Consider the following 24,143-nt stretch of genomic DNA (forward strand, 5'->3'; position numbering starts at 1 on the left):
ATAGCAAGATAAATACACTTTTTTTCTTTTTGCCAGTTAATGAGCTGAATTATCACAATAGATTTCCTGGTACTGAAATATCCTGGCATTGTTGTAATACACTTCAATTAGCAGCATTGTGTGGTACTATTTTAATGTACTTCCTGATTAAATTTGCTAGTATGTATTTTATTTAGAATTTTACAACAATATTCATAGGAGATTTTGTTTTCAGACTCTTTTTGGCTTTGCAAAATGTATTGGTAGACATATGTCCTTTTCTAGCTACTGAAACAAATTTTGAGGTGTTGAAGTTATTGCTTTCTTGCAGCTTTGAAAGAAATCATCTGTGAAACCATCTGGGCCTGGCACTCTACTAAGTTATAATGATGTGCGAAGTGTGTGTGTGTGTGTGTGTGTGCGCCCATGATGTTATTCGGTGCATAAAAGCTTGTGGATGTTTTAAAATAGTGATTGCCAATATTAAACAACACTCTTTGTTTATTGTTTTCCAACTTGAATTTTACTTTGTTTGATATTAACACCCTAAGTTTGCCTTTCTGAAAACTGATGTACCATTCTTGAAAAAAGATTGAAAATAGTTTTGACTAAGAGTCCTCCACAAGGATTTTTTAAAAAGATTTTATCTGAGAGAGAGAGAGAGAGAGAGAGAGAGAAGTATGAGCTGGTGGGAGCAGCAGAGGTGGGGGGGGGATCTCAAGCTGACTCCACCCGGGGTGGGGCTCCATCTCATGACCCTGAGATCCCTACCTGACCTGAAACCAAGAGTTTGGCACTTAACCAACTGAGCCACTTAGGTGCCCCTTTGCAAGGATTTTTTTTTTTTTAAGATTTTAAAAAAAATGTATTTATTTGGGGTACCTGGGTGACTCAGTCGTTAAGTGTCTGCCTTCAGCTCAGGTCATGATGCGAGGGTCCTGGGATCAAGCCGCACATCACGCTCCCTGCCCTGCGGGAAGCCTGCTTCTCTCTCTCTCACTCCCCCTGCTTGCATTCCCTCTCTCGCTGTGTCTCTCTGTCAAATAAATAAATATAATCTTAAAAAAAAAAGTATTTGTTTGAGATAGAGAGCAAGAGAAAGAGCGTCAGCTGGGGGAGGGGCAGAGGAAGAGGGAGAAGCAGGCTTCCTGCTGAGCAGGGAGCCCGCACCCATCCAAGAAGGTGGATGCTTAACCAACTGAGCCACCCAGGTGCTCCCTTCCCTTCCCACACTGCAACAAAGATTTTTTTTAAATAACATTTATATTTATATTAAAAACAACAACAACAAAACAACTCTCTAGTCTTATTTCTCTCATTCCATGGGGTGCCTGTGTGGCTCAGTTGGTTGAGCAGATGCTCAGGTTATGATCCCAGGGTCCTGGGATGGAGCCCTGCATCGGGTTCGCTGCTCAAGGGAGTGTCTGCTTCTCCCTCTCCCTCAGCCCCTCCTCACTGCTTGTGTTCTCTCTCTTTCTTGCTCTCAAATAAATAAATCTTTAAAAATAAATAAAACAATGTTTCCTTGTTTAGTCCTTTGTTTTCTCAAACAAGGTGTTTTCTTTGTTGCTCGTAACAGAAACTCCCTAAAATTCAGTGACTTGAATATCACAGAAGTTTTTTCGTCTTCCTCATGCAGAAGTCTGGAAGTAGGCAACCCACACCTGACACAGAGGCTCTGAAGTTGAGGCTCAGAACTGAGGCTCCTCCCAGCTTTCTGCTCCGCTATCCCTCATATACTTTCTATCTTTAGGGTCATTTCCTGGCCTCAGGTCAGGGTGAGAACCTGACTTCTGCATTCTGGGTTCCTCCCTGGAGACAAGGCCTCCTGGAATCCGGTGCCTATCATCCTCAAAGGCACTGTGCTGCTTAATTTTTTTTAAGATTTCATTTACTTGTCAGAGAAAGAGAGAGCTAGAGAGACCAAGCAGGAGGAGTGGCAGGCGGAGGGAGCAGGCTCCCCGCCGAGCAAAGAGCCCAATTCGGGACTCAATCCCAGGATCCCGGGATCGTGACCTGAGCTGAAGGCAGCCACTTAACTGACTGACCCACCCAGGTGCCCCTTTCTGTGCTGGTTAATTTTATATGTCACCTTGGCTAGAGCATGATGCCCAGTTATCTGTCAAACACAGTCTTGCTGTGGAGGTATTTGGTATGCGATTAGCATTTACAATCACCTGACTTGAAATAAAAGGGATTACCCTCTGTTAAATGGGTGGACCTCACCTAATCAGTTGAAGAGCCTTAAAAGCAAAAAGTGAGGTTTCCTGGATTGGAAGGAATTCTGTCTTAAGATTGTAACCTAGGAGAACTGCTGAGTTTCTAGCCTGCTGATCTGCTGTACAGATATTGGTCTTGCTAGCCCCTACAGTTGTGTGAGCCAGTTCCTTAAAAATGTCTTCTCTTTCTGTATGTACACACACATATATAGATAGGTGGTGTGTGTGTGTGTGTGTGTGTGTGTGTGTGTGTTTAATCTCAGAGCCCTTTCCCCAGCCCTGATTTTTTTGGTAAGAACATTGGGAACAAGGGCCATGATGACAAAGAAGTTAGGTGTTCTCTACCAGTTCAAGTTCATCTACACCAAGGTAAGGCTCATGTAGTCTTCAGAAGCTAAGAGGTTAACATGAGGCCTTTATAGGCCAGTTTAGTACATGACTGTGGTGAATAATGATGAGTCTGGGTGCTTAATATCCATTTACCGTGTTCTTAATAGCAGTCCTTAATTTTCATTTACAAATCCACTCGAATTTTGCAACTTTGTACGGTGACAGATGGTAACAAGGCTGATTGTGGTGATCATTTCACAGTGTGTGCAAATATCAAATAATTATGTTGTACACTTGAAACTAATATATCATATGTCAATTATACTTCGTTAAGAAAAATAAAGACATCTACTCCATCTCTACTTGATGTTCCTATGATTCTAGTGAGGCCCGCCCATCCTCTAACAACAGGCATAGCATATGACCTAGGTTTAAACCAAACTGTGTCCTGGCCAGTGTGATTGGGTCAGGGAGGGGCACCTGACCTAATTCTGGCAGGTGAAACTTAGGTCCAGGCTTGTGTTTGAAGGGGATGAAGAGAGATTCTCTCTTCTCTGCTGTTCTCACACCCCGGGAGAAGGTAGTCTTCGAGCCATAGCAGCTGTCTTGTCACCATGAGTAGGGAGGCCAGCCCAAGAAGGAGAATGCGGAACTGAAAGGTGGAGAGAGAGAAACCAGGTCCCTGTGACATCATCTGACTATCTCCATCAGCCACCCCCCAAGCAAAACCTACTCCCTGGATCTCTCGCTTACATGGGTAAATAAATCCTTTTTTTGCTTACAACAGGTTGGATATAAATTTTTAAATAAAAGAACCAAAGAATCCACATGGTAGGATTCTGTACTCTACTGATTTTTCTTCCCCCTAAGAACAAGCCAGATCAAATAACCTGGCATCTGAGTAGCAGGAAACAAAGTAAGGGACAGTTTGGCATGAGGTAACATTTGGACAAAAACAGTGACTCAAAGAACAGGTTCTTTTTAGCTACTGATGTCTCTGATGAAGATCTTAGGTCTGCGATGATGCAAGAGTGGGAGCTTTTTTTGGGCAGAATTGCCTTCCTAGAGAATAGGATTTCTCCACAATGTAGAAAAATTCTTAGCTGTGAGGTGGGTGCTTGACAAATGTAGATAGCATTCACGGGGCCAATAGGTTTTTGTTTTTGTTTTTAATCTTCTAATTAATAGCTGAGTCCTCTGATCTTACTGACTTCTATGAAACACATCAATAGAACATTACAGAGATGACGTGAATGCCACGGACATTCAGAATAAATGCTGAAAACTGCCAGAACTGAGTCAACAGGGCCATCTCTGCATCTTTTTTTTTTTTTAAGATTTTATTTATTTATTTGACAGAGAGAGAGAGAGAGCACAAGCAGGCAGAGAGGCAGGCAGAGGCAGAGAGAGAAGCAGGCTCCCCACTGAGCAAGGAGCCCGATGCGGGGCTCGATCCCAGGACCCTGAGATCATGACCCGAGCCGAAGGCAGCGGCTTAACCCACTGAGCCACCCAGGCGCCCCCCATCTCTGCATCTTAAGGGCTCAGTCTTCTGAATTTCACTGGAGAGATAAGAATTAAGCTTGGTACCCGTTTAGTTTTTAATCAGAATACAGTATCCCATGATCCTATATTTTGTCATTAATCCAGGGTACCTGCCTATCTTACTTGTGAACAAATGAGGTCCAGGAGAATCGACTTTGTTTATCCTGAGCGACTACCTAGCCGGGGACCCAGTACTTAGCAGATGCTTAATAAATTGTGGTTGACTAAGTAGAGAAAGCAACAGTTCATTGAACAGCGAGAGCTTTTCCACTGTAGCTGTCCCTACCTAGTGTGTTGATTCTGGCCGGCCCTGCTGCTTTTTTCCACCACGAGCTTCCATCCAGCCTCCCACCAGTGGCAGCTTCCCAGGTTTAGTCTGTGATGACTTGCAGAATCACCTTGCCCTTCCCTGGGCTCAGCGCCAGAGACACCCACTTCATCACGGCCTCATTTTATTGTCTCTCTATACAATGTGTTGGCCATAAAACCAATTTATGATCCTGACTCGGGGACTGTAGAATCTCTCTCCAAAGCAGTATGGTGTCTTCCAGGGTGCTTTCTGGGAAGTACCCTGCTTATTGAGTTCCTCTCTAGAACCTGAGACACACAAATAAAGTCACACAGACAAGTAAAAGTTTCTGTTTGTCTGTCAGAGTACAACTTCTGTAATTGCCCCCATCATCTGAAGTCTTGCTCGTTCTCCTTCTGCAAAGATCCAATTGTTACTTTTTTTTTTTTAAGATTTTTTACTTATTTATCTGACAGAGGGAGAGAGAGAGAGTGAGAGAGGGAACACAAACAAGGGGAATGCAAGAAGGAGAGGCAGGCTTCCTGCTGGTAAGGGACCATAGCCGAAGGCAGACGCTTAATGACTGAGCTGCCCAGGAGCCCCATTTTCAGAAGGCAGCAAGTTGATGGTTAAACTCTTGACAGCTTAAAATTCACAATAATTACACCACAGAAATCAGCAAATGCTATGAATCAGCTCTTACCTACCTCCACCATGACTGACAGCTGGTGGGTAAACACTGACCAGCATCCCACCGTGGATGAACCGGCCTTCCCCTAACTTTGGTCCTCATTACTTCTTGCCTGGACATCCTCACAACCAGCATCTCTGCACCCAGACTTCCCACTGCAGAAGATCATTGTAGACATTCCTGAATGAAAATCAGGAAACCTAAATACAGATTTTTTTTTTAAGATTTTATTTATTTATTTGACAGACAGGGATCACAAGTAGGCAGAGAAGCAAGCAGAAAGAGAGAAGAAGGGAAGCAGGCTCCCCGTCGAGCAGAGAGCCCAACGCGGGACTCGATCCCAGGACCCTGAGACCATGACCCAAGACGAAGGCAGAGGCCTCAACCCACTGAGCCACGCAGGCGCCCCCTAAATACAGATTTCTTAAGTATAAGAAACATGTACTTCACATAACAAAATATTCGAAGATAAGGCACTTTCAAGAAACCTCAGCATCTCAAGAGCTCATTATGTACACAGATTCTTTTTATTTTTCCATGTTGCCACTCTCTATGTGCTGCATTTCCCTTCACAGCTTCAAGAGAACTGTCATGGTTTGAGAGGGCATCACATCCTCACACAAGGGCCTGTAATGCTTTTTCTTATGTCCTTCTCAAGGAGCAGTTTGGTCTTCCCAGAAATCCCACAGCAGGCTTTCTCGTGGGTCTCCTTGACCAGAATTGCAACCCATATCTATTCTTTTCTTTTTTTTTTTTTTTAAAGGTTTTATTTATTTATTTGGCAGAGAGAGACACAGCAAGAGAGGGAACACAACCAGGGGGAGAGGGAGGGGGAGAAGCAGGCTTCCTACTGAGCAGGGAGCCTGATGTGAGGCTGGATCCCAGGACCCTGGGCTTGTGACCTGAGCTGAAGGCAGCCACTCAACTGACTAAGCCACCCAGGTGCCCTTCAACCCATATCTATTCTTAAGTCAATCATTGTAAGGATAATAATAAAATTACCACAATTGGGTCAGACCGCTAATTTCCAACCATTTAGAACCAACATCTCCTTTTGCATCAAATATTTCATAACACTCCTCATTCCCAAAGTGGAAATTAAATATAATCTACCCTCACACATACTTTCAAAACAATATCAATACACGCCCTTATTGGAATATAAAGGTGAAATAAAGAGAGTTTACAAAAAATTATATATATGCATTTCAATCTATATGGTGAATTGTATTATCATGACTCCCAGTTATTTCCTGCCTTCCCTGTGACAGAATTATACATACCAACCCGCTAGCATGTGACTCGTGGTGCCTCACTCAATTGATGTCAGGCCTGGGGGGCCTGGGTGGCTCAGTCGTCAAGCGTCTGCCTTCGGCTCAGGTCATGATGATGTCAGGCTTGCTTTATGATTTGCTTTGGTCAATGGAATGTGAATGGAAGGGCCACATCCAGAAGAGCTTGAAAAGCCATTGTATGGCTCTGCATTCCTCTTTTTTTTTTTTCTTCAGAGATAGTGACAGACGGGGTATAGCTCAGTGGTAGAGCATTTGACGGCAGAGATAGTGACAGAGATAGTGAGAGACAGCAGGAGCAGGGAGGAGTGGGAGAAGCAGGCTCCCCGCTGAGCAGGGAGCCCCATGTGAGGCTCCATCCCAAGAGCCTGGGATCTTGACCTGAGGCAAGTGCTTAACCAACTGAGTCACCCAGGTGCCCCCTATGTGACTTTTTTAAAAAGACTCTTCATTGTTGTATGACATGCATATGGAAAAATGCACAGGTCACAAGTATACAGCTCGAAAAAATAAAAAATTTAAAAACGAGTGTACAGCTTGATGAACCTTTACCAATTGAACACATCCTAGGGCCTAGGATAGTCATTACCTGTCCTAACTTCTCACAGCATGTATAGGTTTTGCCTACTTTTGAACTCTGTCTAAATGGTCTTGGAAATGAATTACTGCACATTTGTATCGATGAAAGCTCTCATAATTATGTGAATCTAGCAAAACTGAATTCTGCACCAATTTAGTATACATTGCATTTTCCAGGAATACAACTAGCCTGTAAATGTAAACTGAGGGATGCTCGTTTTGTTTTTTAACTCCGAGCTTTCCCAAGCATTCGTGGCACTGACTGCAATATTTTTCTTGGCTTCTGAATTGTTGACACAATGCAATTGTATCAGTGCTCATTGGAAGCTGCTAGATTCATGGGTAGGCTGTGTGTAGGTCCAAACAAGCATCAAGTACAAACTGTTTCTTTAGCTGTAGGATATCACTGTGCCATATTGTATTCTCCCTCTCCCTCTGCTGCTCTCTCTGTTAAATAAATAAATAAAATCTTAAAAGAAAAAAAAAAGTCATGTAGGGCACAGCACAAATCTTTGATGTGTGGAATTGTCCCGTGCCTTGCCAGATGTCTACTATTCCTGACCCCCTCCCCTTTCTTCTTTAAAAAAAAAAAAAAAAAGTTTTTATTTAAGACCGAGAGACAGAGCACAAGCAGAGGAAGCTACAGGCAGAGGGAGAAGCAGGCTCCTCACTGAGCAAGGAGTTCAATGTGGGACTCGATCCCAGGACCCCGAGATCATGACCTAAGCCAAAGGCAGACACTCAACCGACTGAGCCACCCAGATGTCCCTATTCCTGACCCCTTTTTATGAACTGTCTATAGTGTTCCCTAATCATTATGATAGCAAACTGCAACCAAACACCCTCAGAAATTTCTATAATGCTCAACCTCGAGGTGCCTCATGTTTATACTAATCAAACTTTGCTCCTGGGGCTGGCCCCTTGAAGCTTGTCACCTGCTTCAGATATAAATAAAATTGGGCTGCCATAGGGCACATGGGTGGCCCAGTTGGTTGGGCGTCTGCCTTCAGCTCAGGTCATGATCCCAGGGTCCTGGGATGGAGCCCCACGGCAGGCTTCCTGCTCAGCGGGAAGCCTGCTTCTCCCTCTGCCACCCCCCCTGCGTGCTTTCCTGTGCTCTGTCAAATAAATAAATAAAATCTTAAAAAAAAAAATTGGGCTGCCATGTGCCAGGAAAGGAGGGATGGGTTGTGGTGCTGATGGTTGGATAGATAACCGTCCATGGCGGTCACAACATCCTTCACATCTATCATATACACCTCAGATCACTTTGTCTCAGCCTCTACGATCTACAAAGGCTCTCAACTGTCTATGGGAATAAAACACTCAAAGTACCTTTCTAGGCTAGTTGTGAGGCTTCTGTTTTCACCAAACCGTTCCCTTTGCCTCCATGGAACAGGGCATCACTGTGCATCACTCCACTCTCACTCCTCAAGTTCTTCAAATGCTTCTTTTTCCGTGAAGGAGCCTCCTGCCCAGAATGCCCACTCCTTCGCACACCCTCTCTCTAGTATTTCCTTCATTCTGCCTTTTGTATAGTTGGCTGGCTCCTGTCTTGTCACACTTCTGCTGGCCTCGTCCAGTGATAGACCCCCGCTGGTTGCACAGAAAGGCACGCTGAATTAAACTGAATCAGAACACAGTCCCTGTATTTCGCTGACATCAGCAGTCCAGTACCTAAAATATTTTTACTGGTTGAGACTCATCATTGCTATCGGCCTGGATAACATACGGCTTCCCATCAGTAGCCTCGACTGTGAATCACTTGCATTCCCACTCCTAACAGGAATGTCTCCTGAACCTGGCTCTGGGAGGAAAATGAAGATGTTTGGCTGTCTTGCACCATGGTAACTTGTAGCCATCAGGCATGGGCTCTGTCTATGCCCAGTAGCACGGATATTAAGACCGTGGTGGGGCCTGGGAGAGGCGAGACTTTAGCGTAGCCAAGATGGAGTAGTTGAGGCCAGGTGAAGTTTCAGCTATAATTCAGTAAGCATTTATTGAGCATTAATTATGTGCTGGCTTCAATTAATAAGAATCCTTCCCCTTTCAGTCTAGCCAAGTAGAGCTGCATGTGTCCAGGTACCAACAGAGAGGTACAGATAGGAGCTGAGAGGAGAAAGAGAATGTCTTTGTCTGGGAAATCCAGGAGGGCTAATCAGAGAAAGTGGTGATTGGCATGGCCTTGTAGGATGGCTAATATGTGGCTAATTAGAAAAGAGACAAAGCAGGGGAAATAGTCAAGGAAGCTTGTTTATACAATTTTCAGCTCTTCTCTGAATTAATAGTATATGGCCTTAAAATCTGGGAATCCTTAGCTTTTCATAGGATTAAAAAAACTGGGGCACCTGGGTGGCTCAGTCAGTTAAGCAGCTGCCTTAGGCTCAGGTCATGATCCCAGGGTTCTGGGATGGAGTCTAGCATCAGGCTCTCTGCTCAGCTGGGAACCTACTTCTCCCTCTCTCCCTGCCTGTCATTTTGCCTGCTTGTGCTCTCTCTCTCTCTCTGTCAAATAAATAAAATCTTAAAAGAAAAAATCTTCTCATTGTAGCTTCAGAGCAAGCCTCATTTGGATTGGACCAGTAATTGGTTCCTGAATTGTCAGAAAGGAGGGAATGGGTACAAACCAGCAATTCACTATAATTCTCCCAAGGGTATCAGTATTCACGGGTGGCAAGGCATAGAAATGAGAGGACAAGAGGGCCTAGGGTGCCTCAGTGTTCTCTGATACCCCACCTCCAGGTTCTGGGGCTGTCCCTCCTGTGATGACCCTGTGCTCTCAGGGGATCCATCACTGGGAGAGAGGTGGGCCTTAGGAAGGTGGGCCTTTCTGCCAATACTTGGCCTTTTTGGTCTTAACATTCAGGCCCTAGGATGTCTAGCTGTGTGCACCGGTGTGCAGCTGGGGAGCTGAGATGGGTCGGGGAAGGCAGCCTTGCCTTATAAACTGATTCTGTGTTTAAGACTTCTGAAACCGGAAGTGACCTCCCTCTCCTGTTCGCATTTCCTTTCCCCAACTCGCTGTGGCCCCATCTAATCAGCTCAGTGTCTTCGGGTGGAAAAGCAAAAACACCCTAAGGCTCCTTTTGATTTGTGTCTTAAATTCTTCGGAAGAGCAAGGCAGTCATCAGCACCGCACAGCTTAAGAATCTTTAAGAATTGTAAGGATTTCTTGGGGAGGGGGTGGGAAAGTCATGGGAATCTTCTGAGAGTAAGGGTGCCCTGGGAAATGGGGTTCTGGAACTGCTCTCCAGGGTGAGCTCGCTGGGGTCTGGGAGTCTGTGGGACCTAAAGGAAGGGCGAATGCGATTTGTGTCCCAGATGGGGCCCCAGAGAGGCCTTAGGTGTGGCTGCCGAGGCAGGATTCTTTGTGCCCCTGAGAGCTCATGGAGCTCCAGAGGTGGAAGGTGCCTGGGGGGAGGGGGGGGAAAGGAACCGCCTTTTAGCAACCAACCTTGTCAAGTACTTCAAATCGGCCTCCTCCGTTTCCTGCCTTCTCACACCCATCTCCCCGCTGCTTGCTTACTCTTCCTCAGATCGCCCAGCAGACTCTTAAGGCCCCTGCATTTGTGTTCCCCTTTCTGGAACCTCTTGTCTTATCCAGAGGCCTCCCTTAACTGCCCTGTTGAAAACTGCAATGGCGCTTCCACTCCCTCTCCCATCCCATCACACTCCTCCCCCACCCAGCCTTTCGTCAGAGTCCTTTTCACCAGCAGACCTAGTGTGTTCCTGTAAGAAGGCAGCAGAGATTTCTTCTGTTCCCTTTTCTTTAACCACCCAACAGTAGACCCAATAGGGTCAATTATGCTCAAGCAGTAAAGGCTTATGAAATCTCATGAAACATTTGACACAACAGATGTTCCAAACCTTGGGTTATGGAATCCCCAAAAGCACACCCTTGGTCCCAAATTCTGGCTCCAGTACTCACTGGCTATGTGACTTTGGCAAATCCCTAGTCTCTTTGACCTTAGCTTCCCCATCTGTAAAATGGGTAATTACTGTCTTAATAGGGTTTCTGAGAACTAAAAATCCTAACACAATGCATGGCTCACAGCAGCCAGTAAATAGCCAGTAAATAGCATCCATCACAGGGAAGTGGGGGTGGGGTGGGGTGGGCCTAACGTGTTTCTCTTCCTTATCCCACCACTCCGATGACCCCACCCCCACCCCAGGTACACTCACCCTCCACAGCACAGGTCTGACAGTCACTCCTTTGTGCAAAATGGGCATTGGCTCCCTCAACCTAGGTGTCCCTGCTCTGGTCTGCTGTGGCTGCCTGTCTCACCCACCAGAATTTTAAATTCCCATGGACAGAGATCACACCTCATTTAAATTACTTGCCCTCACCCAGTGTCCAGCCCCTTATGGTCAGACAAAAATGTGGGACTAATCACTAAGCAATGTGTCCTCACCTCTTTTTAGCAGAAAACCACCCCAGGAATCGTAAGCCGGTTTTTCTTTTGTTCCAGAATGCCCTGCAGCCTCCCCACCTCCTATCCACTACTCCCCTTGGGGTTGGTTCCCCTCTTCTCAGGGGTCTAAAGGGTGTGACCCTGTTTGGCTCAGCTGCCAGCCCCAGCCTTCCCTCCACACACCCACCCCTCTTACTGCTCCCAGCACTGGAGGCTGCTCAGCCCAGTACTCCCTCTAACGGCTGGCTTTTGTGGAGGATTCTGCACTAGGGCTGAAAGACAAAAAAAGCTAGGCTGTCCCCCACCCCCACCCCCGAGCTCCTCCAGCTCTGATGTTCCCGCTGTGGTTTCCCCTGGATCCGGCCTTTGTTTTCCTTTTTTAAGTTCCAAGAAAGCCTCCAGGAGACTTTGGTGACCTCACCCAATTCCCAACATTCCATATTTAGTCTCTTACCCCTTTCTTCTCAGTCTTTGAAACACTGCTCTCTTATCGGGTGTAAATCAGAACTATGAGGCCAGAGAAACAGTGGGACTGTAAAAGCTGATCAAAAATAAATCTTGCTCCCCTGAAAAAGCGTCTTCCCGAGCTTCCAGGAATGACAAAGTGAGGTCACATTTTACATGGGTAAGCAAGAGCTCAGCAACAAATAACCCACAAAATCTCATGGAGAAGCAGGTAAAATCGAAATTATAAATGGTCCCTCCGAACCCGCCGTTCGGCGACCCCCTCCCGCTCTGCTGCAGCACTGTCTCCAACGCGTGGGCCTTTGCTGCAGCGACACTGCCCACGCGTTCCCAACTAAGACTCAGACCACGCCAGCCGTGCCACGAGGTGTGTTTTATTTTCATGAAACATACAAATAATTTGCTATAATATCCCAGGGCAAACCGGAGAATTTGGCAGTCCGATTGGGGGGGGGCCCCTCAGAGACCCGCAGGCCGGTGGCGTCGGCACGGAGTGCCCGGGTTCACAGTGCAGCTTGTCGCTCGTGTCCATCTTGCAGGTGGCTCTTCTTCCTCCACATCACGACTGGGGTGTCTCGAAGATGACGGGGACGGGGAATCCTCCGGGTTCTTAGGAAATTTCACTCCGCTTCTCCTGCTCAATGGCTGTGGGGAGCAGGAAGCGGACACTGGAAGATGAGGACACCTTGCAACCCCCCCGCCCCAAGCCGAGGGACCCACGAGGTCTGGGTCTTGAGGCGGTGGCTTGGGGCTGGAGAGACACGCGCTTCGTGGAACGGAAAAGGGGCCGGGGCCGCCGGGATCCGGCGCCTCGGTCAGGTGGGGGTGGGTTCTCGGAAAAGGCGGGGTGGGGAGGGCTGGGCTGGGGGGCACGTGGACCTGGAGCCGGGGGTGCACTCACTCTCTTTGGTCGGCAGGGTGTTCTTCTCCTGCGTCTCCGTTTTCTTCAGCTTGGCCTTATCGAAGCTGGCGATTTCCCCCATGTCCGGCTTGTCTGCCATTTTCTTAAAGCGATCCTAGTGGGTAAAGCAGGGCGGTTGGCCTGCGGCCGGGGCCAGCGTCCCCTCCGCCTCTCCGCCGACGCCTCTCGACGTGGCACTCGACCGGGGCGTTCCCTGCACCCACAGGCCGAGAATCTGGGCGCGTCCCGCACCCCGCTCCTAGCCCCAGGGCGTGGCCCAGCGGCCGGGCGTCCCGTCGGGGAAGGGCGCCTGTTGCGGCGGCCGCGCGCCGGCCAGGGACACCTGCTCCAACCCCACCCGGATGGGGCCCCCGCCCTAGGCAGCGCTCACCGTGGAGTTCCGCTCCGAGCCCAGCGCCTGGCACTCCCACTCGCGTTGCTGCAGCAAGAGACAAAAGAGCGGCGCCCGCCCCTCGCCTTATATACGCCGCGCCCCGCCCCGCCCCTCGCCCGCCGCAGCGGGGGCGGTGCTGGAAGGCGATGGGCGGGGGCGGCGCGGGCAGCTAGCTTCCCCGCCGCGCCCTCCGCTGGGCTGCCTTGCAGTCTGGGCGCGGCTCTTCCTGTGCAAGGGGAGTGGGTGGGGGGACCCAGCTCCCCACCGCCTCCAGCTCGCCGCGAGCCTGCAGTGGAGATGGCACTGGCCGTTGGGCGCGGAGCCCTCTCTTAGAGTTTGGGGCAGCGCTTCTCTCCCGGGGAATCTGCCGCTCTCCTCCAGAATGCGCGTAGGGCCCGGCGGCGGGGGAGGGGTATGTGGCGTGTCTGTATAGTATGCAGTTGTAGGTGTGGATGAATGTGCGGCCTGGCGCGCGTGTTCTGCAGTAATCCCTGCTCGCAAGAACCACCCCCCCCATCCTTGTGCATTTCCCATGTCTCATACTTTTGCGTCCCCCTCTCTAACTCCCCAACTCCCCTTTTCCTCTTTTCGGGAACGCTGAGCCCTTCGTAGTCTCGCACGCACTAAAAGAATCGTAGCCGAGGCTTCCTAGTGATGAAGGGACAGGGGAAACCGATTTCCTCTGCTCTTTGCTCAGATTGGGGCTGGTTGCCTTCTCGTCGTCTGCCTTACTGAGCTGGGCGGCTGTTGCAGGAGCGGTGGCGGGTGTTCTTAAATCCTGGTTACAAGCATTGTCTGAAAGGCGGTGGTGGGAGCCAACAGTCCTAGAAGGCTCTCGTCTCCTCACAGGGCTCCAGGAACACTGTGTCCAAGGGTGTGGTTTTCCTCCTTGAAGTTAACCTTGAAGATATCCCTGGAAACGCTATTTTCCTTATTAACCCTTACAGGAGTGGTGTAATGCGATTGCTCATATCCTTTTTAGAAAAGTTGTATTTTCATTTGTATTATCCAAAAATGTGTAGATAGTAACTTCCATAAATTAACAACCCCAGGAGGTGAAGCTGGTGGTGGTTTTGTTTGTTCAGAACTTTCCTTTTTTCAAGTGTCAAGGGGTATTATTAGCAAGCTCTGTTAAAGTGGGATTTGGTGGAAATGTCCTAAATCCTGTTCAAGCCTTCCTGATTTTATCTGCTTTTCTCACATTCCCTCAGTGTGTTTGGAACAGAAGGGAGAGGATTTAGGCTTATTAATGTGATATACCAAACTCCTTGTATGGCTTTGGGCAAGTCTTTTCCTACACCTTGGTTTCTTCATCTTTAAAATAGCTTTAGCATAAAGCTTAAGTGGGGTAATAGAAGAGGCACCACCAAGGCAGCCCCACAAGACTGCCACACTCACACTCCTTCAGTGTATCAGTCAGCTATCTCCACAATATGCTGTGTAACAAACTACCCCAAAACTCAATGGCTTAAAATAATAATCATTTCTTTTTGCTCACTCATCTACTGGTCAGTCAGCTGCTGCTGGGTTGGGCTAGGCTGGGCTTGGTTCCAAGCTGCCGGTTGGATCTCAGCCTCTGGAGCAGAATCTAGCTGGTGCTTGTTCTTCCCAAGGTGATTTCAGAACAGCAAGAAGGTGTAGCACAGAACGGTGTAGAAGTGATGAAGTGTGCATAAAAGCATATTATGTCAGCTCATGTCTATGAACTTCCCATTGGCCAAACCCACTGTTAATGGAGTGGAGAAGTATATTCCACCTATGGTCGGGGAGGGAAGGGAATTAATATTTCATGAATAAAAATCCAACTTCAGAGACAGGGTAGGCAACCAGCTGTAGCAAACAGCCCCCAAAGTGGCTTAAAGCAACAAGAATGTATTTCCCATTCATGCAGCAACTCTATATGCTGATGTTTCTGGTTGGGCAGCTTATCTCCATGTAGTTACTGAGGTACCCTGGCTTTTCTCTTGTCACTCTGTCCTCCTCTAGGTCCTGGAAGTTTACTCCATCCAGCCAGTGGATAGGAAAAGAGGGAAAAAAAAATAGGATTGCATTAGAGTTTTTATGGACCAGTCTTAGAAGTAGTCTCCATTATTTCTGCTCTCATCTCTTTGGCCAGGACTTAGTCACATGGTTTTAGCTAACTGTGAGGGAGGTTGGGAGTGTAGTCAAACTGTGCACCCAGGAGAAAAAGAAAGCAGGCCTGGATGGACTTGGAGCATTCTCTGAGATATACTATTGAAGGATCTGCCAATCTTGAGCTTGAAAGTACCTAGACAGGGGTACCTGCGTGGCTCAGTGGGTTAAAGCCTCTGCCTTCAGCTTAGGTCATGATCCCAGGGTCCTGGGATCAAGCCCCACATCGGGCTTTCTGCTCTGCAGAAAGCCTGCTTCCTTCTCTCTCTCTGCCTGCCTCTCTGCCTACTTGTGATCTCTGTCAAATAAATAAAATATTTAAAAAAAAAGAAAAGAAAGAAAGAAAGTACCTAGACATCCTGAGACATCTGCTCTTAGGAAGGTCTCACTGCCACTTGATTCCTTTTCAGGTGCAATGCCAAGCATTATTTAAGTGTTACCTTACAGGGCCCACCTTTGGCCTGAGCATTTGTCCCAGTTGGGACCCATGGTGAACTCCAGTTCCAACTTTTATTTTGGAAACAAAGGAATCCATTTCTTCTAGAGACAGCTATAATACACATTTCAAATGCATTAAGCATACAGGATTCCTAAACAAAGGAGCTTAAGGAGACTTGCAGGCATTCCTTATTCAGTTTTGCTGCCCATCTCTAAGAAAGTGGGTTGCCTCTTTGGCATTTGTTACTTAAGAACACTTGTCAAATCTATTAGTCTCATTCAATCCCATGGGTAGTGTTTTTAAGACATCTGCATATCCTTTGGCAGTTCTCCCACCATTTCTTTTCTTTTTAAAGATTTTATTTATTTATTTTAAATATTTTATTTATTTATTTGACAGAGAGACTGTGAGAGAGGGAACACAAGCAGGAGGAGTGGGAGAGGGAGAACCAAACTCCCCACTGTGCAGGGAGCCTGATGCGGGGCTTGATCCCAGGACCCTGGGATCATGACCTGGGCTGAAGGCAGACGCTTAACGATTGAGCCACCCAGGCGCCCCAAAGATTTTATTTATTTATTTATTTATTTGAGAGAGAGAGAGAAAGCACAAGCAGTGGGGGAGGGACAGAGGAAGAGGGAGAAGCAGACTCCCCGCTGAGGAGGGAACCTCACTACCCTGGGATCATGACCTGAGCCAAAGGCAGAAGCTTAACCAACTGAGCCACCCAGGTGCCCTTCTTGAGTATAGATTGTCCTCTATGACTTTCTTCTAGTGAATGAAATATGGCAGAAGGTTATGCTTTCCAATTTATGAGGTTATGACATAAAAAAGGCCACAGGGCTCCACCTGACTTTCTCTCAGGACACCTTTGCACTCTGAAAAACCAAGCACCAACAAGGAAAGGCTACTTGTAGGCATTCTAGCAACAGTCTAGCATCAGCCAGTAAACAGGCAACAGCCAGCATCAGCCAGTAAACAGGCAAACAGATGAGCCTTGAACTGCATCGGCTAATGCTGGGAGGAGCAAATACAAGTTGTCCCTGGCCAAGTTACAGGTTCACAAGCAGAATAAACCTGTAGTTGTTTTAAATCACTAGGTTTGAGAATGTTTTGTTATGCAGCAGCTCCATGAGATGGAAAAGTCATAACTTAGTGGTGTCAGAGTCTCAGGTCCCATTTGGGGTTTTTTCCTAAGTATCTTCTGCAATACACATATACTTCTTTTCAATAAACATTTATCAAATATCCATGAAGTATCTGGCAGTGTCCTCTGGCTTTGGCAGATATAAAGATGAGGAGACTCCTGAGTTACCAGGCTAGTGTGGTAAATGAATTACTCTAAGTCAATCAACAAGCTCATGCTCATGCCTTGCATTTACTTATGACTTGGGTGTCATTTATGTCTGACAACACTTCAGCCTGCTGCTTGGAGCAGATTGTATACTGTTAACAGATGGTATTGAGAGAGCTGAACCACTCAACCCCAATTACATTTCCATTTTCTTTGTTGAGAAGGATGCTTTAGAAAATGTCGAGCTAATAAGAGGAAGCTAATGGACTCTCCATGACCATCAACTGCAGGGCGGGGAGGTGGGGGAGGAGGTTGGTGGAGGGGAGGACTCCTTTGGAGATTTGCCGTGAGGCAACATTCCTCAGGCCTGTTCCATGTGGTATTTTTTTCTTTTAAATTGGGGATTTGAATGGGGATGGAGATAGAATGCTAATTATATTAGAAAGGGTATAACTCTGTAAACACTAAGGCAAGCTGGATCCAGTGGAGAAGCTGGACAAAATATGGTGAAATTGGACCTGATGGGGGCAGATGTGGGTCTGCTTGGTCTGACCACAAACCCTACAGGTACCCACAGATGTGATGAACATGATTACATCTCAAGAGGAGGTGAATTTGGTGGCTGTGTGAATAAGAGGAAAGAGTTCAGTCCAAGTTTCCCTCAACTGTAAGGAAGACATTCATTTCGCTTCATGGTTTTCGCCCTTGCCGAAGTGCCCATGTGACATGCATCTTAGTCTAGATGCTCACGTTGTGTACCCTCTTAATTTCAATTAGGAAGTTGCGTAAGTGTCCTCTCCTCAGAGAACCTTCCTTGACCATCCATAGAGAGTAACACCCTGTCTTTCTCTCAAATTTACCTTATTTCATCTTTCTTCATAGAATCCGTCTCCACCAAATGTGTTTTATATTCCTTTCTTTGTTTATTGTCTCTCACCCTGCACTAGGAAATGGAAGACCTCATCTGTCTGGTTTACCACGATATCCCAGCACCACCATAAGTGATTAATCAATATTCTTTGAACAATGTATAACTTTGTTTTAAAGATTTATTTATTTATTTGGGAGAAAGAGAGGGTGGGGAGGGGCAGAGCAAGAGGGAGAGAGAAATCCCAAGCAGATTGCTTGCTGAGCATAAGTCTGACGGGGCTCAATCTCACAACCCTGAGGTCACAACCTGAGCCAAAACTGAGAATCAGATGCTTGACCAACCATGCCACCAAGACACCCCAGTAAATAAAATTCTTAATCAAAATGAAATAAGCTATTCTGGGAGAGGTGATGAGTTCTCTGTCATTGGAGGCATTCAACGAGAAGTAGATAACCAGGTATGTGGACTATTACAGAGATGGCTCATACCTTGGATGGGAGTAGGCTCACAGGTGAGCAAATCTATTTCTACCCGGATGACCTTTCTGGTCCTTTTCTTGCTGTTACTTGAGTTGTGAAAAAGCCTCCTTTTGGGGACCAGTTTTGCCAGCCTGAGGATAGCTGTGTGACTCTCAGACAAAGGAAGTATGGGGAACAAGGAAATCAGGCTATGAACTCTGTATTCTCCACGCCATCAAAACCCTAGTTCTCTTTGTAGGTCATGGAATTTCATGACTTGTCCGAAGTAAAATTGTGAAGAAGGGAAAGCAGGCCCTTGAGGCTCAGTCGCATTGATGATTGTTCTGCTCTATAAATGTGTTGAGGAAAACCCCTTATTTAAGCCTTGGCAGCTGCTCAGCTTGTCCAAGTGGCTAATAGCCACAGTGTGAGTGGGACTATTCTTGCTCTGGTTTTCATCTCTGTTGCTAGAATAGCACTAATCATGGAGACCAACATTATGGAGCAGCTGTTGTGCTCCAGGCCCTGTGCAGAGGACTTCTATGGGTATTATCTCACATAATCCTCACGAAAGCAGTGTGAAATGGCACTATTTCGATCATTTCTGCTTTACAGCATAGGCTCTGAGACTTGGTCAAGGTCACGCTGCAGGTAACTGGTGTTGTTGAAATTTGAATCCGGGTTTAAATTTTTCATTAAATTTTAACATGGAACGATTTCCACATGAAGATCTCTATCTTCTCATGGCAGCATTGTGATTAGCAGCTGCACCCTTGAAATGGGCCATTTCCTCTTCACTTTACTGGATTCTCTAACACTCCCTAATGTCTTCCCAGCATGGAGACCGGGGGACAGTTGTCATTTCTTCTATCTGGACTGGTGTTTTCCTTATAGTAGAGAAATACTTCTTGTGTCCGGGCCTCTCTCTGTGGAAGGCAACTTTTAAGATGGTCCCCAATGATCCACTTCTTGTTCCCACCCTTGTGAATTCTGCTCCTCTCTTGTACCAAGATGGGGTCTGTGTGACCAATGTCATATGGTAGAGGTGATCGTATGCCATTTCTGAAGTTAAGTTATCAAAGACTATAATTTCCACTTAGGTGCCTGGCTTTATCTTTATCTTGTATCTCTCATTCCCGGGGAAGCCGGCTGCCATGTCATGAGCAGTTTTATTGAGAGGACCATGAAGAGCTCAAGTCTGTGGCCAACGGCCAGTGAGGAGTGGAGGCTCTCAACGAATGAGTCGGGAAGTGGGTCCACTGGCTGCAACTGAGTCTTCAGAAGGCTGCAGCTCTGGGTGACAGTTTGACTGTAACTCCCTGGGAGGCCCTGAGCCAGAACCGCCGAGCCCAGCCATTCCCGGAAACTGTGAGATACTCAGTGTTTGCTGTTTTATCTTGCTGAGATTTGGAGTAGTCTGTTACTCAGCAATAGATAAACTAATTCACTATCAAAAGTGGGGAGAACCGATAGATCAAGAGTTCCATGTAGTTGAGACAATTAAGAGAGAGCCTGTTTATCTGTGGAATTTAAGAATACTTATATCATTATGAAGCCCGCCCTAGTACGAACTGGGTATGTGGGGAAGATGAACCATGATGATCTGAATGAACCAGGCCACTTTGACTTCACGTGGTCTACCTGGCCCCTTTAGCTCTTTGTCTTTCGAGCTTGCTGTAAAGCAATGGTTTTCAAACTGTTTTTGACCTTGATGGTTGCCTCCCTCCCCGTGAAGTGCATCAAGTACATTTCATGCTGTGACTCACATGAGCACGCACAAATGAAACAAATTTCCCTAGAACAATATTCACTTTCACTATGATTGTTGTACTCTAAGCTGCTCTATTCTATTCATTTTCATTTTTAAAATCTTTTCATTTTGAAATGATTATAGACTCAAAGAAAGTTGCAAAAATGGAACACTGAAGTCCCCTGTGCCCTCGATGGTAACGTCTTATGTAACTCTAGGCAGTATCAAAACCAGGCAACGGACATTGGTTCAATCTGCAGACTTCCAGATTTCACCCATGTATTATGTGCAAGTGTGTGCATTTCAGTGCAATTTTATCACTTGTTCAGAGTTGTACAACCACCACAATCCAAATACAGACCTATTCCATCACCACAGAGGGAATCCTTTGTGCTACCCCTTTATAAGGTCACCTACACTCTTCCTGGATCCCAACTCATAACCACTGGCAACAACAATCTGTTTTCCATCTCTAAAATTTTGTCCTTTGAGATTGGCTTTTCTCCCTCCGCAGAAGGCCCTTGAGATCCATTCTAGTTGTGGTATCAGTAGTTTGGTCCTTTTTGCTTCTGAGTGGTATTCCATGACATGAAGTTACCTGTTGAAGGTCATTTTGATTGTTTGCAGTTTTCAGCTATTAAAAATAACACTGCTATGGACATTTATGTACCTTTTTTCTGGTATGCTTGGACATAAGGTTTCATTTCTCTGGGATCATGTCCAGGGCAGTGGTTGCTGGGTCATATGGTTAAGTGTATTTTCATTTTGTAGGAAATTGCCAAACAATTTTCAGAGTGGCTGTACCATTTTACATTCCCACTAGCAATGTGTAAGAAATTCAGTTTCTTAGCATTCTTGCCAATATTTGGTATTGTTACTATTTAAAATATTTTTTTAACTTTTTTTATTTAAGTAATCTCCATACCCAAGGTGGGGCTCAAACTCAGGACCCCCAGATCAAGAGTCACATGCTGTTCTGAGTGAGCTAGCCAGGCGGCCCTCATGGAGATTTTAATTTGCATTTCTCTAATGGCCCCTGATGTTGAACTATTAGTTTTCATTTTATTACTTCATTAAAAATATGATCATGACCTGCCAACTTGATTTTATCATCCGCTAACTGGTTGTGAGCAGCAATTCAAACTCTGCTGTAGTCAAACCCTGCTATACTGGGAACCTTTCAATCAGTGGCTTAGTATCCTTTATTCTGAAATCATGCCTTTAACTTCTAAACTCTCCTTTTGCCTTCAAAAGACAGACATTTCTGGAATTTTACGTGTCACCCAGATGTCCTCTGGGGTCTGAAAGAGATTGAGAGAAAAATGATTCCAACTCTTGTTTGATGCTTTCCCTTGGTTTCTCTGAATTTTCTTATGGTTACTTGTGGTCTCTCTGAATTTTGTGTCTCCACTGTGATGCACATCTAAACATGGCCAGTCCTTGGCTTTCATTTCCTTCTTCACAGCAGCTATAAATATAAGGCTGGTTGGTGCAGTACAACTTTTTTTTTTTTAAAGATTTATTTATTTATTTGAGAGAGACTGAGTTTGTGTGTGCGAGCAGAACAGGAACAAAGGGAGAGGAAGAGAGAGAATCCACCAGCAGATTCTCCATTGAGCCTGGAGCCTGACTCAGGGCTCGATCCCAGGACCCTGAGATCATGACCTGAACTGAAACCAGGAGTGGGATGCTCAACCAACTGAGCCACCCAGGTACCCCGGCAATTTTTTTCTTACTTTCACTTAAGCATAATTATGAATTGTGTTGTCATCAAGATTTTCATATAACTTGCATTCTATAGATAGTATGATCTAAACAATTAAAAAATAAATGTAATTGTATTCAAAGTGTACAAAACATGAGTATACTTTCAGTCGATTCTCATTATTTAGGGTAGTTAGTTCTTTCAAGTCACCGTGGTTGCTGAATTAGTGAATACTAAATCGTGGCTCCTAGAACAGATACAGTTAGGTTCCTGTGAGCTTTTGGTCATAACATTTTTATCAGCTGATCAATACATAACCTTGTTTTATGTGTTCCTATTGAAAGACCTTCTTTAGTATGTATTGTTGTTCATTAACATTAAACTCATGACTAACAGCCCTATAAAATACCCAAACAAAGATTATCTGATAGTGTATTTTCTCCATGAGGTCATCACAGTCTCCTTCTGCTTGAGAACACTAGACAGCCCTTTGGCACTATGCATGGGTCCATTTTGAACAGTGAAACCACTAACAAAAATGAGAAGAGTAGGATACTAACCATACTGCAAAAAGAATAGTTGTTTATGTTATGAGAACTAAAATAAGAAGGCAGAGCGTTGCCTTGTTCGGCCTCAGCTGGAAATATGTGCACTGGGGGACCTAGATTTTTGGGCACTCTGTGCCTGTCCTCAAATGACCACAAAATCACTGTGGATATTGATTTGGGGGTTACAAATAAAGTTTAGGAACTAAGTGAATTCTTGAGTAGGGAATCCATGAATAATGAAGATAGGGTATGTTTTCATAAAAGGTATGAGTTAAATTTAAAAATGTTAAATTTTAGGGATGCCTGGGTGGCTCAGTTGGTTAAGCTACTGCCTTTGGCTCAGGTCATGATCCCAGGCTACTGGGATCGAGTCCTGCATCGGGCTCCTTGCTTGGCGGGGGGCCTGCTTCTCTCTCTGCCTCTGCCTACTTATGTGCTTGTGCTCACTCTCTCCCTCTCTGACAAATAAATAAATAAAAATCTTTAAAAAATGTTAAATTTTACATGTATTTTAAACAAGATATTTCCCCCTAAAATATTAATATTATCTAGCATTCTACAGCAAAATACAAATAATTATTGAGTTTCAAAATTGTAAGCCAGCATCATTTAAAAATAAAATATTTGGTTAAAATTTTTGTGTATGTTGTTAAATGCAATGAATAATTTTTACAAAATGTAGGCTGTCAGCAATTCTAGCATTCAGTGTTTCTCTTGTGGCCAATATAATCTGTATATTGCTTCATATGTGTTATGTCCAGACCTACATATGTAGAAATAGAAGAATAATATGAGCTACTTACTATTGCAAAATATTGCTCAGCTGCCATACATGCACTTGCTGGGAATACTGTGCTAATTTGTGAGTAGTTCCTGGAGCTATAAGAATTTCTGTGCTAATTTTTGGTGCGATAGACTGGAACAGAAAAAGGAGCAAGAAATGGGTGTTTGGTAATACTGGGAATTGTGGTTTCTGATGTATCTGTGAGAGAAGAGGTTTGAGGGACCCAAGTGCTTAGGTAAGTGCTTCTGTCACTCTAATCATCCCTAATCTCAGGGGAGTATTTCATCTTTGGTGCTCCACACCTCTCTGTCTGGCACTGAGGTGCAGTCAGCCTTTGCTTCCAGGGTACAGAGGAAGGATGCCGGTGTCCCGATCCGCATGGTGCTCGTGTATGCGCGGGGTGGTCTAACATGCCAGCTCCTCTTGCCTGGGTCTGTGGAAGGGACACCTACAAGCCATGCTGCCAATGAATGAAAGCAAACAAAATCTGTGCAAGTGTCTGTGTAGGATAAATTCTGTTTTGTTGTAGTCTTTGTCCAAGTTTCACATATTTCTGACTTCTTTTAATTTGCATAATTTCCAGAAACTGGGCCCCTTCTGCATACTACATTTTTTTTATCCTCCTCCTCAAAGAATATGCAAAACTGCCATTTTCTTTTCAGTTAATTTGCTCATTTCAGAATTCTGTCTCCTTTATGCAATGTGTTGCTCTTTGGCTTGGAGCCAGATTGCTAAGCTTCCCCCAATCAAGCCTGATAAAAAGACAATTAATTACAAGCTCAATGGGGAAGGAGTGATAATTTATAGCAGGCAAGCAGGAAGAAAGGTTTTACTTACTATCACTGCACCTCCAGACAGGATTGTGGTAGGGTGCTTTCAGGCAGGCCCCCTCTGTAGTGATGAAAGTACTGGCGTATTTATGAAGCACCTCAGACAGCACATATGGGGGTCAGGAGACCTGGGTCCAAACACTGGCACCATTACCTACCAGCCCTGGGCCCGTGGACCTTCAGGTTGCTTCTCTGAACCTTGATTTCCTGGTCTAAGAAATGGAGATCATAACTGATC

At 45.6% G+C, this 24,143-nt stretch overlaps 1 protein-coding gene across 1 annotated transcript; it reads right to left on the minus strand.

The window, feature by feature from the left end:
• Nucleotides 1-12,155: 12,155 nt before the first annotated feature.
• TMSB10 (thymosin beta 10) lies at nt 12,156-13,212 on the minus strand. Its single transcript, XM_032880675.1, has 3 exons — nt 13,094-13,212; nt 12,703-12,817; nt 12,156-12,446 (listed from the first exon to the last, which is right to left on the minus strand). The coding sequence occupies exons 2-3, from the start codon at nt 12,800-12,802 to the stop codon at nt 12,412-12,414; spliced, it is 135 nt and encodes a 44-aa protein (XP_032736566.1). The 5' UTR covers nt 12,803-12,817; nt 13,094-13,212; the 3' UTR covers nt 12,156-12,411.
• Between the last annotated feature and the right edge of the window lie 10,931 nt (nt 13,213-24,143).

Source organism: Lontra canadensis, unplaced genomic scaffold, assembly GCF_010015895.1.
Source record: "Lontra canadensis isolate GAN:19392208 unplaced genomic scaffold, GSC_riverotter_1.0 scaffold71, whole genome shotgun sequence".
NCBI classification, from domain to species: domain Eukaryota; kingdom Metazoa; phylum Chordata; class Mammalia; order Carnivora; family Mustelidae; genus Lontra; species Lontra canadensis.